This window comes from Pollicipes pollicipes, unplaced genomic scaffold (assembly GCF_011947565.3).
Source record: "Pollicipes pollicipes isolate AB1234 unplaced genomic scaffold, Ppol_2.1 Scaffold_3087;HRSCAF=3621_pilon_pilon_pilon, whole genome shotgun sequence".
NCBI classification, from domain to species: domain Eukaryota; kingdom Metazoa; phylum Arthropoda; class Thecostraca; order Pollicipedomorpha; family Pollicipedidae; genus Pollicipes; species Pollicipes pollicipes.
In genome coordinates, this window is record NW_023596225.1 from 3433769 (window position 1) to 3448768 (window position 15000).

At 49.6% G+C, this 15000-nt stretch overlaps 1 protein-coding gene across 1 annotated transcript in view; it reads right to left on the bottom strand.

Annotated features, from left to right (window-relative positions):
- The window catches only part of LOC119114946 (dipeptidyl aminopeptidase-like protein 6), a 38798-nt gene that overhangs the window by 2250 nt on the left and 21548 nt on the right, over positions 1-15000 (bottom strand). The window contains exons 3-5 of the mRNA XM_037239000.1: positions 10899-10993; positions 6204-6278; positions 3446-3498 (exon numbers count right to left, since the gene is read on the bottom strand). Of these exons, the coding sequence (XP_037094895.1) occupies positions 3446-3498; positions 6204-6278; positions 10899-10993 (223 nt within the window). The remainder of the gene's footprint in view (positions 1-3445; positions 3499-6203; positions 6279-10898; positions 10994-15000) is intronic.

Here is a 15000-nt window from a genome sequence, read left to right on the forward strand (position 1 = left end):
CAGGTCAGTGTTGAAATTGCTTCGCGATAAGTAGATGATGCATTGCCTGCCGACGGGCAGCTGGTTGTCCGCCGTTACCTGGCCTGGTGAGAGGTCTCCAACAAAACATTCAAAACACTTGCATATGTGGTTAGTTTGCTCTACCCAGCGTGTTGCAGATTGCCATGTGTACGGCTTTGTAATGCTGATAATTCAATATAGTAGGATGTACCGGATAAAAGGCGACATCAAGAAATACAGGAATACATGACACTTCTAACGGCGCATCCCATGCAAACTGAAATGTGCGGGAAATTATGCCTCCTTAGCCCGTTAGCCTTAAGCAATTGCTTTGATGACAAGTGTCTTCACCTCACCCCCGAAACATAACATCACGTAAGATCACAGTGACGGAAAAAAAATACCACACGTATCCTTATTGTAGAAAAAAAACGTGACTGCGTAAAATTTGCCCTCGTTATGAGCAGGAAAGGCCTCGAGCCCCGTGGCCGAAGGCTCAGAGCACTCTAGATGCACTCAAAGCACGCTGGACGCCAATTAATAAAAACATCTTAAAAGAGTACGGTTCGACATTACCGTGGTCTGAGCAAGCGCTAAGGTGGATTATCTCTCTCTTTTTGTTCTGCTTGGACGATTAGACGTCCATTGTGAGAGCTCGCTGTGTCAGTGGTGCCAACTGCAGCTGCGATTGGGCCATTGTGGAATGAGCCTTTGTGAGGACCAGGTATGTATGTACCTGTGAGAGGCCCTGATGGCATGGGAATAAGAGAAGAACTATCATTTCCTTAATTTTGTGATGTGCTGAATGAACCAATTCAATGACAATGCTACTTGACTGCCTTTTGTTTATCTCTGTCGCTGAGGAGTCCAAGGATGTTCAGCTGAGACAATAAAATGCTCGTAATGTTCCACTCCAAGATTTAAGCGACAAAACATCGTAGGTTGCCTTGCTACACCTCATATACACCACAATTGTTAGGTAATTCCGTGGTTGCGGCCTAAACATACGATCGCGATATGGGCCGGTAATTAGTAGTAAAAATTGTTTGGGGTTACTGGGTTACTCATACGATTCAGTGTTTTAAGCCACGTTGCCTGCCCGGATATTGGTTTGACTTTTCATTCCGAGCCGTGGCTATATCCTTGGGGCCGGAAACAACTGGAGCCCGACGCGCTACAATCAGCGCCCTCGTGGTTCAAATTGTTCTGTTTATTGCATACGATTCCATGTGAATCGTGAAAAAGTGAGATAGCAATAGGTGTGAATCAATGTGAATCGATGTGACCGAATGAATGTAGGGATGCGAATCGATCCAAACCGAAGTGCCCTACAATCCTATGCGCGCAATGCAAAATCCCACATGAACAAAACACTCTCCCTTTAACCCACACCTCCTGGTGTGCTGAAGGTCGATAACCGTCAACATAACCACTCTGATAACTGTCAACATAAGAATCACTCAAAATGCCGAAAAACAGGACCTTAAAACCCTTCATGGTTACAACATGATACAGATTGCGCACATACGCCAACATTTTTTTCAATACGATTACCTCATTTCTATCCCGACAAAATGCGCTGATCTCATGTCGCTGCGACGCTAGGGTACGCTAGTACGGTTCGAGCCGCGCGTCATCTGCGTCCCAGGGACGTCCCATCCCCTCTCCCTCCTCCTCCCCTCCTCCCCGCCGGGGAGTCATTCTCCCCACAGAGCGGCGGCATCGTTGGGCAGATGTGTTTGTTCCGGAGGGAAGAAGAATGGTCGGACCGCTTCTCCGCCACAAGGTCTTCAGCATCAGCCAGATTTACTGCCGATTTTCGGCGATGAGATTGAAACAGTCAGTGGATAGGAGACGTACGGCATAAATAACATACGAATTGTTCTAATGCTTTGCAAGTCAACATTTGAGCGAGCGTCATTATCCAAAGATAGCATCCATAATTTGTTCTTTTTGTGGCCAACTTTTGACAGGACCTAACTAATAAATGGGTAGAAAATATATGGTACTGACTAGGGGTGTAGTTTTCAGTTTGGATGGGGCTGCCCCCCCCCCCCCTCCCCCATCCTAGCATCACTGTTGAGTGCATTTTGGGGGGGGGAAGCTTAATTTTTGTTTACAGGACATCTCTCGACGTGTTTTGCTAAACCACGCTCTTGATACAAATGGGAATTAAAAAGAGCTCCAGTGCCTCCTAAGTCAGACAGGAAATCAGTGGCGATGAATGTCGCACCTAAATGCACATCCTACCGTGATATAGATTAACGAAAAACCTCGACAAAGGTCCGGTTGTCCCCCGCTCCCAAAGTGATAGACCATTTGAAACGGTAGCAGCCAACGAAGACGGCATAGAAACACTCATTAAACACGGGTCCAAAGGCATGACGTCTTAAACTAAGACCCAAAACACGGGTCCAAAGTCGTGACTTCTCAAGCTAAGACCCAAAACACGGGTCCAAAGTCGTGACTTCTCAAACTAAGACCCATAACACGGGTCCAAAGCCGCGACGTCTCAAACTAAGACCTAAAACACGGGTCCAAAGTCGTGACGTCTCAAACTAAGACACAAAATACGGGTCCAAAGTCGTAACTTCTCTAACTAAGACCCAAAACACGGGTCCAAAGTCGTGACGTCTTGAACTAAGACCCAAAACACGGGTCCAAGGTGGTGACTTCTCAAACTAAGACCCAAAACACGGGTCCAAAGTCGTGACTTCTCAAACTAAGACCCAAAACACGGGTCCAAAGTCGTGACGTCTCAAACTAAGACCTAAAACACGGGTCCAAAGTCGTGACGTCTCAAACTAAGACCTAAAGCACGGGTCCAAAGTCGTGACTTCTCAAGCTAAGACCCAAAACACGGGTCCAAAGTCGTGACGTCTCAAACTAAGACCCAAAACACGGGTCCAAAGTCGTGACGTCTCAAACTAAGACCCAAAACGTCACGGCGCGACAATATGCGGAATAATTTGAACCACGAGTGTGCTGTTTGGAGCGCGTCGGGGTTCAGCCCCAGCCCCTTCCTGCCCCATGGATATAGCCAAGGCTCAGAATGAAAAGTCAAACCAAGATCTGGGCAGGCAACGTGGCTTAAAACACTGTTATAACGGTAAAAGTGCAAAAATATGGATGAAACGAGCACATAGGGAGGGACGAACGTTCAGTCGGGAAAAATGGGAGTTTATATGCCTCCCGATGGGTTAAATTCATGCTAATTGCCAGGGCAACTTGGTGCCGAGAATCCGCGCTGGAATCAGGGACCCGTTCATAACAACGTATCTACAGCACAACTGAGACATCCGCCATACAGCGTCATCCAGACGCACAATACCGCGCACAGCCCAGCACAGTGGTGACGCTGCAGCACTCCACGTGCAGACAAGTGGCTGACCCATGTCCGACGCTCCACTGCGGAGGGGAAGGGGGAGAGGGGGCTGGCACTCACCCTCGGGCGATGTCGTAGACGGTGTACTGGGCAATGTACGAGTGGCGAAACTTCTGAAACAGCACACCACCTCGTCAGTCGGCAGACAGTGCGCGCGGCGCGTGCTCTGCCCGCAGCTGGTACCGGGCAAAAGTGTATTCGGGACGTGTCGGTCAAGGTCAGCACGGATCAGCAGGAGTGGGAGGTGCTCAACACGGGTCAGGAGGAGTGGGACGTGTGGGTCAAGGTCAGCACGGATCAGCATGAGTGGGACGCACCGGTCTCGGTCAGCTCGGATCAGTGGGAACACCACACGGCAATTACGGTCAACACGGGTCATGAGGAATGGTACGTGGCGGGCAAGGTCAACATGGATCAGCAGCCGTGGGATGCGGGGGTCACGGTCAAGATAGGTCAGAAGATACAAAACGCGACGGTCACGGCCAGCCTGGGTCAGCAGGAGTGGGACATGGCGTTCAAGGTCAACATGGGTCACCTTTGTGGGATGGGGCGGTCAAGGACAGCGGGAGTTAGTAGCAGTGGGATGGAGTGGTCGCAGTCAGCAGGGATCAGCAGGAGTGGGGCACAGCGGTCAAGGTCAGCAGGGGTAAGCACGGGTGGGACGCAGCGGTCAAGGTCAGCAGGGTCAGCCTCAGTGAAGAGACGCGAGCGCGAAACGGAATGCGTGGACCGTTATCGCCATTGACAACTCCTAAACGTCACCAAGAGAGCTGGGCCGGCCACATCAGTCATGAAGTCATCAAAGATGATCTTGTGGTGAGTTATGATCGTTCTCGCATGAACGCATACCTGAAATGTCCTATGTCGGGATATGTTGTAAACATGCTAAGTTATCATGCAGGTTACAGTCCCACTGATCCCTGCACAGGCCTACAATAATACTCTGTCGACAAAAACAGACGAACAGGATCCCGTACAGAGTTGCTATTGATCACGGCATGATCGACAACTTGATCTGACACCATCTAGAAGAGCCCCACGACAGCGTGGCTTCGGCCTTTTCTGAGCCGTAACCAATCCCATTGAAAAGTTTAACGTTAATCAACTTAGCTGAGGGTCACAGAACGAAGGGTTTGTCGCAGAGGCGTATCTATCAACACCACCCTCCAAGCAGTTAATATCATTTATAGGCGGCCCAGAGCCAGCTAAACTTGCGTGAGCACTCTCCCCGGCAACACAAAAAGCTTACGGCTTCCAGAGTTGGTCTCACTGATGCAGTAAACAGTAATCTGCTGACTGGTCCCAGCCATAAAGCGCATATCACAAACGGACTGGCCAATACCAGCGCCAAAGTTTTCTGACTCTTCACCATAAGCCTGAGCACCGAAAGCGAGTACGAGCAGACAATAAAAACGAATTGCTCCATAAAGATACACCAGGATATGGGTCAGCAGTCAGCTTTAAGTTTTTCACCTCTGTAGTCCAGTTGGTGGGACTCCGCAAGCGGTTAATAGATGGCATAGGCATCTGGGTTTCAGCCACAGAAATCGCACCTAGGCGGCTCGACCTGAACAATCGCCCGGAAATGAGTAAAACCGGCCGGGCTTAAAGGGGGGCGGGGGACAGCCGTACCAAGACATTGAGTGCAACGCCAACCCTTAAGAAGTGGTTCGTAAGGCTACATTGCTCTGCTGGGGTGATGACGCAGCTTATGCAGCCTGATATATGCTCGGCAAGAGCCGGGATACCAATCCGATCGTTACAACTGATGTGGTGTTGGCGGTTCCAGGAATGTAGCCATGAGATGGATGGGACCATTTTCTCTGCGCGCCTGCGACACAGCGACCTATACTACTTCTAATTTCGAGCCGTCCTGCTCCGGTAACCGAACTGCTTCAGGTCTTGCGTCGTCCAAGAAAGTATGCTTGAGTTGAGTATTACACAGATTGGACAGGCTCTCCTAATTCAGTCGAATTTCTTTTATTTTTCCCGTAAGTTGCTCCTACGCAGTGATAATCGCGCTAAGTTTCTGCCTTTGCATAGTGCCTTTGGCAGGCGAGTATCATGCGGTAGTGCTTTCATTACAGTGCTGATCAAGTGCTTGATGGAGGCTAGTCAGTTGATATAAAAATGTCGTTCATCTTTCAGTCGCCGGTAAAAATGTCCATATGCTTAACCACAAATAATACTGCTTCAATTTCACACCAAGGCATGGATGATCTTGGAAACTATTCATTAGAGTTATCGATGTGATCAATCTCAACAGGCACCTACCATTTGTATCTAAGGCAAAAACGCAAAAGCCAAAACACCAAAAACAAAGATGTAAAACCAAAAACATGGATGATCTCCGCAGAAAGCGATTAAACTCATCGACATTTCCAACCCAAGTAGGCGCCAATCGCTTGTACTATGGGCCTAATCATCTCAACTTAGTTAGGTAGTGCTTATGTCAGTGTCTAGGACGCCCCCCCTGCCCTCCAACCCCACCGCCCCCAACCCATTCTACTCCGGCGCCAGGCGCTCTCGGAGGATGGACTAAGGCGAGAAAGGGCCTTACGTGGCGTCACATCGAAAGAGAACACAGTGCAGGGGGCATTTCGCTTTCAGCACTCCCAGAAGTACCATGCCCTGCATGTACATGCAAATGAGTCCTCAAAAAGCGACTGATGACCTAGGAGGAATACAAACCAAATAAAGGTTAAAAATTACCGGAGCCAGCAATATAACTAAAAAAAACTGCACAGCTGTTTGCCAAAAGCCTATCAACTGACACATCGCGCGGGTGCCCACAACGCTTTTCACGAGCTACACGTACCTGGCGGACGTTGTGGGCCAGGAGGACGTACTGCTGGTCAGATGAGACCCAGAAATGCCGCACATTATGCTGCCTCTGTGAACGAGGAGGCACACACCTGTACGAGGTCCGGTGACACGCCGTCATCCCATTGCACTGCCGGCAGTCGGTACATGTCAAAAAACGCCTCGGGTTCGCAGCCAACGCTTAACAGAGAAAGTGGCTATCGTGCTTATATATCATACTCTGTTGCACACAAATTTTGTATAGATATAACTCGAGCATGCACGTTGAAATCACATTGCCACGCTGCTTAACCCTGTGCATGCTGAGAATACCACTGAAGATTCTTGGAGCTCGGGAGGTCGGTGTTAGCTGAGTCATGACGAAGTCGAAGAAGGGTCAGGCGTAAAGCGTACGTAATAATTTGGAGCCCGAAAAATGGCCTGGACCTTCTGCTGCAATGAATAACACCCTCCAACGGCTGAGAATACTGCCCGAACAAGGTCATGTGGACCATTTGCAGCACAATACGAGGACCGTCAATATTCGGTCTGCATAAGCATCAGCTGCATGACGTCATTTCCTTCGGGCGATATGGTAGGCTCAGAGCTGTCGCTTCTGCAGGCTCGGAACTGTCGACACACGCGATCTAACGTGCATCGCTCAGCGGGATCTCGTGACTAGGAGCAACGGCAGCGTCATGCATTTCATGAATACAATACAAGCGCATCGACATTAATCACCAGTGAATTAATCAACACTATGCTTAGCAGCAATTTACTGTGCAACGTCTATAATGAACGATAGCACGAGACACCCCATGTTTCTGCATGCGATTTTTTTCTTGCAAGAGCTACATTGTAGCAAAGCGTGGCTACATGGAAAGACCAGACTGCTACCGATTAAAATTTCATCGTGTTGTGTTAAGCTTTATCGGTTTGCCAAGATGGAATACCGCTTAAATACAAGCAACGTATGGCCAAGCAGTCAAAGGTTGCTTGGAAACAAATCAAATAGCGATACATATGCACTGTGATGAAGAAAGGAGAGGCGCTACGTCGGAGCTGCAAGCTAAGAGTTGTTTAAGACTCATGGTGATAAATCGGAGCCTGGCAGGGATTTAGATGGACACAAAGCAGTGAGAGGAAGTCTACTTCAGTCAGCCACACACGAAGCATGGATTGTACTAGTTTCGATCCAACGATCAGCAGCAGTTCCGCATACCACCTTGTTCTCAGACTAGATTTCTTCAGTTTCCAAATGCCTCGTGACTGGCAAACATTATGCACTGAACAAAACCCGCTGGTTGCTTGCAGGCAAGGGTGTCAATTTTTTAGATTAGTTCCAACCTTTTGAGTGGATGAGTTTCTGGGATCAGAGTCAGTTTCTTTGTTCAGCAATATAGCTCGACGTCCGCGGCTTCAGCCCGATTGCGCCCAGGGAATCTAAGTTCGGCACGCCACCATTTCGATCCTGCCTCAACTCGCATACTTTATTACGGCATATTGCGTCAGATAAACGGCACTCGAGTCGACTCGAATCTATTCTGAATAAGAAATGGAATTCAGTTGGTCTGGTGGACACTCGACAAAATTCGTGAGGTAGGGAGAGAGGATTGAGCTGGAAGGCGATGGATTAAACGGTCCTGAATTCAGGGATATCTCAACATCATTAGTTTTATTTACGCACAAAACGGGCGAGTTGGGAGCTTAGAAAGACGCAGCGGAAAGTGGCATTTGACATCGCACAAACACACAGCAGAGTGCAACCATCCTTTAGCAATTATCAGCTCCAAATCTCGCACCCGTCCATTGCGAAAAACACGGGGCGTGCAATATACACGGACGTTTTCACACAAACTCTCCAGATTTCACAAACGTCTCAGGAGATGGCCGCATCAAGTGCCTTCGACAACCTCGTCGGCGAATGTATATCATTTTCGCCATTTTCCACTTTGCCTAGCCCCCACGTCGAATCCGATTTCGATGATTTACTTCGCGTCCTCGCACTCTTCCGGAGCTTGAGTACCGGAGATTGGCCTGATCAAAACAAGCCGCAAAAAATTCAAACGACGGCACCATTTTGACGCCCGGACCATCCTCAATGTAGAGCAGCACAGACCATCCTCTATGTAAAGCGACTCAGACCATCCCCCTTGTAAAGCGGGGGAGGTTTTCAGGCATCGATCAATCAAAAAACATTCTTCATGGAAATCGGTGATTTTAAACTGAACCATCTTGCGCCATGCCATACTTAGGGGCATGGCAAATATGTATGACCATGGCCGTGGAATGGCGTGGACCTGTAGGGGCTCCAACGTGCGACTCCAGGACGCATCGCGGCCTGTGCTTTGTACTGGCCGGCCTCCGCGCCACCCGTGGACTTACCAGGATAACACGTAATGACAGCATATTTTATGACGGGACAGAAGTTATGCGACAGATTATTGCCATGTCATTAATCATTGCTAGAAAAAAATGGCTCGAGTATTTCACAGTCAACTGGGGACACATTCTACCCAAGATGCAACTCACAGGTATAGACTGTCCCGTATACCGATGTGCACAGCGGTGCAGTCTACCTTTATGAAGCGCCGAATGAGGGGAACCAAACATTCGGCGACCTCTGAGAACAGGGATCCTCATGGGAGAGGAATTCCTTTACCCAATCCACCCCGCTGCCCATTCAAATTTAGTTGTGTCCAACTGTTTCTCAACCGTCGAGTTTTGGTCGGCACTTAAGTTAAGTTACGGAAACATTTCAGGGAATATTAGACATGTACATACTATTTCGCAATGGCAAATACTTAAGCAGTTTGAAGAAAGCTCGATTTGAGTAAAAGAAGCGCAAATGGCAATAGCATTGTGTAGCATTTCCTGAAGCTTTTACTCGACACATCGTAAATATCTTACCCCAACCTTGACTAATTACCGTAATTTCCCAAAATCTGCGACCAACCCACTCCGTCGCCCATTTCATATTGGTGCTCGTGGGTCTACCGAGCCCATGAAGTACTCTAGCTGGGACCCAATACAATGCAATGCATTCAACCTTTCGACGTCCAACTATCCATAGCTTCCAGCAAGCCGTAGCCATGTGATCACCACAGCACACGACGAGTATGCCTGCCTTTCCCAATGGCTCGCCTAGCGAGGCACACACAGTCTCGCTCGGCGGCGAGGCGCGACTCGCGTGTCCCGCCTCGGCTCGTGTGTCAGTCTGGAGGCGCGTTACATGGCGGCGGCTCGTGACCTGTATTTGGAAGCGGTGCCGCGCTCGTCCCAGGCTGGACGTGACGTCTCCGGAGACCGCCTTGCGACCAGCGCACGAGCCAGCCCCGAACACGGTCATCAAACATTGACGACCGATGCTCTGAAATCGGCCGGGTGCGGCGCTGCACCCTGCGGAGAATGGACGGCACGGTGCACCGCGGCAGAGGGCGGACGGCACGGGGCACCGCGGCAGAGGGCCAGACTGCGCAGCAGACCACGGCAGAGTGACAGACGGCACAGCGGGCCACTTCCACCACACCGAGATCAGGTTACGGCGCAGTCACGTGACTATTCTTGGTCACGCTATTTTCGACTGCGCTGGGAGTCGACGCAGCGCGCTATGACATGACGTTAAGGTTTTAAGTCATTTTTTAAATATTTAAGAATGCTCCCGAAAATAGTTGGCGTATATAAGGAAAGAAAAATTTCTCCAAATTTGTAAATCAGTGCTTGTGAGCCGAAACACATCAGATTGGTGAGGAGTGTTTCCGCATTTTCACGATATTCCGATCACTTAGCGGTAAAAATACTCCCGGCTGTTCGTAACAAGCCCTGCGTCGACAGGTTTTCATACTCTGTCTGATTTCAGCGCATCAATCGCAAAGTATGCTTGTTTCCGATGAATGCCGTTAGAAAGGTGAGTTCACGGTAAATGGACGGACTACACAGCGGGACACATTAGAGGGACGAACTGCACAGCGGACCGCGGTAGAGAGGTGGACTTCACAGTGGGACACATTAGAAGGATGGACTGCACAGCGGACCACGGTAGAGAGACGGACTTCACAGTGGGACACATTGGAGGGACGGACTGCACAGCGGACCGCGGTAGAGAGACGAACTTCACAGTGGGACACATTAGAAGGATGGACTGCACAGCGGACCACGGTAGAGAGACGGACTTCACAGTGGGACACAATAGAGGGACGGACTGCACAGCGGACCACGGTAGAGAGACAGACTTCCCAGCGGGACACATTAGAAGGTCGGACTACACAGCGAGACACATTAGAGGGACGGGCTGCACAGCGGACCGCGGTAGAGAGACAGACTTCACAGTGGGACACATTAGAAGGATGGACTGCACAGCGGACCACGGTAGAGGGACGGACTTCACAGCGGGACACATTAGAGGGGCGGACTGCACAGCAGACCACGGTAGAGGGACGGACTGCACAGCGGGACATATTAGAAGGACGGATTGTACAGCGGGCCACATTAGGAGCGGACTGCACAGCAGACCACGGTAGAGGGACGAACTACACAGCAGGCCGCATTAGAGGGAAGGACTGCACAGCAGACCACGGCAGAGGGACGGACTGCACAGTGACATCCCTGCCAAACGTATCACTAAATGCATCGCCAAAAAAAAACGCAGAAAGCAGCTTACTAGACGCTTTGGCCGCTGCCGGGGCGCAGCGACTGGCCACCGCGTACTTACGAAGGTGACGTTGCTGACCAGTGTGCGAGTGGCCAGACTCTCGCAGTCGAGCACGGAGAGGCCGCCCCACATGTCCCGGTACACCAGCTCGTGATCTGCCGACATGGTCACATGTTAGGCCCGCACGGACACCGGGCCCAGGCGGTCGCCCGCCGCTGCACCTGGCCAGCGTGTCAGCATCGCGTCCGCACAGCGAGTCACCAACGGCCCAAACAGCAGTCACCGGTCCGCCTACACCGCAGGGCATTACCCAACTCGAACGGCAGGTCACCACTCCACCCACAAGGCCGGTCACCGCCCCTTCCCGGTCACCGCCCCTTCCTGACAGCATGCCATCACTCCGTCCTGTCAGCAGATCACCGTCCGCGCCGACATCAGGTCGGTTGCCTGCCTTACTCGGGTCGGCTCGCTGAGCGACACAATCACCGCCGCGATAAATCCCGCTGCCGGTCGACAAACATGTTTGCGCCGCATTGGACAGCTTTGCGGCCGGGGTCCGGGAGCAGCACAGATGTTGGCCGGCCCGCCACCCACGCGCCGCCCGCTCCTCAATTATGGACGGGCCGCTGCGCCTCCAACGATCGGGAAATAGACAACAGGGCGTGTAGAGATAAACAAGCCGGCGGCGAGTGCGCCATCGCCGACACTGAGCTCATAGAAATGATCAGGATCCGTGACCCTCGGGACAGTTGCAACGTCAGGAATTTGATTATGTCGAGACAAGCCGATGCTGGCAAAGAACACTATTTCGAGCATGGCTTAAAGTAAGACATTATTTAATCTCGAGGATTCCGACAATTCCGTGCATGCGTGGCAGTGCGTAGTTACCCAAGTAACAGTTATTGGTCGTTTTGGCGCAAAAGAATTAAGCAAGCTCATATATTAATTTGGAGCAGGAATGGAGCACATTTGAAAAACTCAAATAACCTTAAGAGTAACCTAACATCAACAAATGGAGTGAGGTGCCACGAGACCCGATGACCATGGAATGGAGGCAAAGTATCTAAGCTCAACCAAATCCCGCAGACCGCTGTTGCTTAAGATGACCATCCCTTGCGATGGATAAACTCCACGGCATGGATTATCTGCTATGTGTGAGAAGATGCTCCACCCATCCATCCGCTGATGCATCGGCAGATCTCACTAAATACCATTCTCGAATTATCCACGTGGTCATGGTCACTTAATCGCAGCATAAACAACGAAAGCGCCTTTAGCTCTTCGCTATCTGACAGCCATGGCAGCCGCGGGGATTGGGCCAACCCAAAACATTTCACAGCAGTATTTTCTAAAGGGAATGAATCGAACCTTACGATCAAAACGTCGATTTAGCAGCAACTGACCTTAGTTTTCAAAACGCCTCACTAATCTAGAGAGCGGGCTCTCCCTCGGGTCCATCTGCCGTCATGCGGGCACAGCTGCAGTGACGTAGCCCACCACGCGTTCCGTGGTGGGGCTAAAATGTCACACCGATATTGCGCGTACCGAGTTAACTGCTGGCAAAAATACAGCTACTTTATGAATCATGGGATGCCACGACGCTTTATTTCTCGGTTGCTACAACATCACCCGACAGGCTAGCCATCTGTCATAATAGGCACTCGGGTGGACGGGAACCCTGAGGGTTTTTCCAAAATGATTTCCGAACGGCGCGGCGAAGCCGCGTCAAATTGTGCACAGCTGTAGACAACTGGACCGTTTGGCATCAAAAACTTAGATGCACCTTGTAAGGCCGTTGACCTACGGCAGGTCAAAGTTATTCCATGAATTTAGCAAAGATAATTTCTGGGAATCGTTTAATCTGATGCAGCAACGGAGCGTTAGGCGAAGCAATACATCTCTGAAATAGTTTCCTAGGCAACACAACAATTAAATTAACCAATTCCATTGACCAAAAATTAACTATGAGGGTCAGATCAAGGTCAAAACCAGCCAGGCTTTTTAACTCGGGTTTGCTGAATGAGGTAGTTTTTGGAACTTATTTTGATTTTATTGATGACAGGAACGGCGTTATGCATCTTCTACGGGCTTCTCAAAGGACAGAATAGGTCGCTGGCTTAAAATCACCCAGGTCAACGTTTTGTTTTTAAGAACATATTATCTAGCATAATCCTTGACATTTGTCCAAATGCAAAAAACAACGCAGCCCCTATTCTTTTGGTCACCTTCGAAAGGTCAAGAAGGTCACTGACCTTTAGTAAACAACGGTGATCCTTTGCTACGAATATGTATCTAGGTGCATGGCGGTTACATGAGAACGTCTGGGAGCACTTGTACTCCAATCTGGTATTTCACCTTGTTTGAATTCATCTAACCCGAAGGTCATTACCTACGAACCTTAAATTTCTACACAAGTGAGCTCACGTACAGGCCAACCCGGCCTGTGAACTTAGTATTTCTAGCTTTCTTATTTTCTTAAATCTGAGGGGTCAAATTGTGACCTCACCAGGGCGAAGGATATTCGGCCGGCCGCCCGAGCAAGTGTTGATGTGGTATCAGAGGCGTAGGTTCCCAACATGAGTTTGGGACTGATAACTGAAAAACAAAACAACTAACCCAAAAACGGGTTTCTCACCGGATTTGACCCACTTTGTTCTCAAGGTAAGGAGAGCTTGGCTTGGAATCCAGGTTGGGGGGGGGGGGGAGCTGAAACCCCTAGACTGAATAAAAAGCCACACCCATGGTTGGTATGCGTTGAGAGCGTAACGTCGATAACATGCGGAGCAGCACGCGCCACTTAACTTACTTCATAATGGCAAAGTTATCACATCAACGACCGTCACGTTGCATTCATATTTAATCTAATTCATATTTAATAGAGACAGTCGCGTTGCAGTACGGTGTTTTGTCGGTGTTTTCGTTTTGTTACTTCCTGTCAATTATTTCTTACCAGCATGAGATGGCGGTACAAAAGTTGTGCAAGAAACTAGAGCTTCACAAGAGTTCTCCCGATTTATTCTAGGTTTCGCAATGGAAAACCACCCCAATCGCCGTCATGAAATCCCAACAATTCAGCATAAGCTCACATTAGTCAGTACAAACCATCACAGCGTTTCGGGAGGACATTTGAGCAGTTCACCAAGAACTTTCAGTCTTATGCCGCCTCACACGGACTAAAAATGTCAGTGTGAATGCCAGGCAATTAACAGCAGAGTAAAGTTTTTCCACAGAAAAATAGTCCTCATCCTAATTCGCAGTTTTTTACAACGCCGAATGTTAGAGGGGGGGGGGGGGGCGTGCACCCTGTTGCCACTTCCCCACTAGAAAGACAGAGCTTAACGGAAAACGCCAGTGCATTGTGTCAGCGAGATGCTGCGATTGTTGACGTGTTGTATGTTCATATGTCAATAATTGATCCCACTATGCCAGGTCATTGATCAAATTTCCCTGAAAATCTATCTTTTCAGCTCTACATGCTCATATGTGCGAGACGATATCCGCAGCAAAAAAAAAAAAAAAAAAATAGGTGTGCTCTTGGTTTAATCCTGAGTACAATGACACGTAGTTTTGTATGCTTTCCACATATGTTTATGATGCAGGGCTCCACTGATGTAACGGTGGCGGCCTGCCTCGCTCGGCCCGCGGACTCTTCGGTTGCCGCCCGCCGCTTGCGCCGGCCGTAGATCGCCGTCCATTGTTTCTCCGTCGCTACTCAGACGACAGAAATGACAGGGACATGACGTTGGCGTCAAAACGCGCGCAAGGAGCTCCTCAGAGGCTAACTAAAATCTGGGCGCGATTTCGTGACGCGCCGGAGAGGTATTCTCAGATAATCTTATGGGGGCATATCGACCTTCCTATTGAGGTGAATGTTAAAGCGTGTGGAAGTTCGGTATGCATGCCAATGTCAAACATGGCGATGAGCAGCGACTATGCACCAGCTCTAGCTTTATGATTTACAGACTATCCTGAATCAGTTTTTAATTAAATGTGATCTAAAACTTCTGTTGTGAATGCGATACATCGCCGACATTTTCGGCCTATTGACACATGGATTGAGCCCAATGCTGTTTTTGCACTCAACACCGCCACGTAATTCCCTTCAGTCTGGCACACAACGCACAAAACGTGGTAATTCCACTGAAAGCTATGCAGCATATCT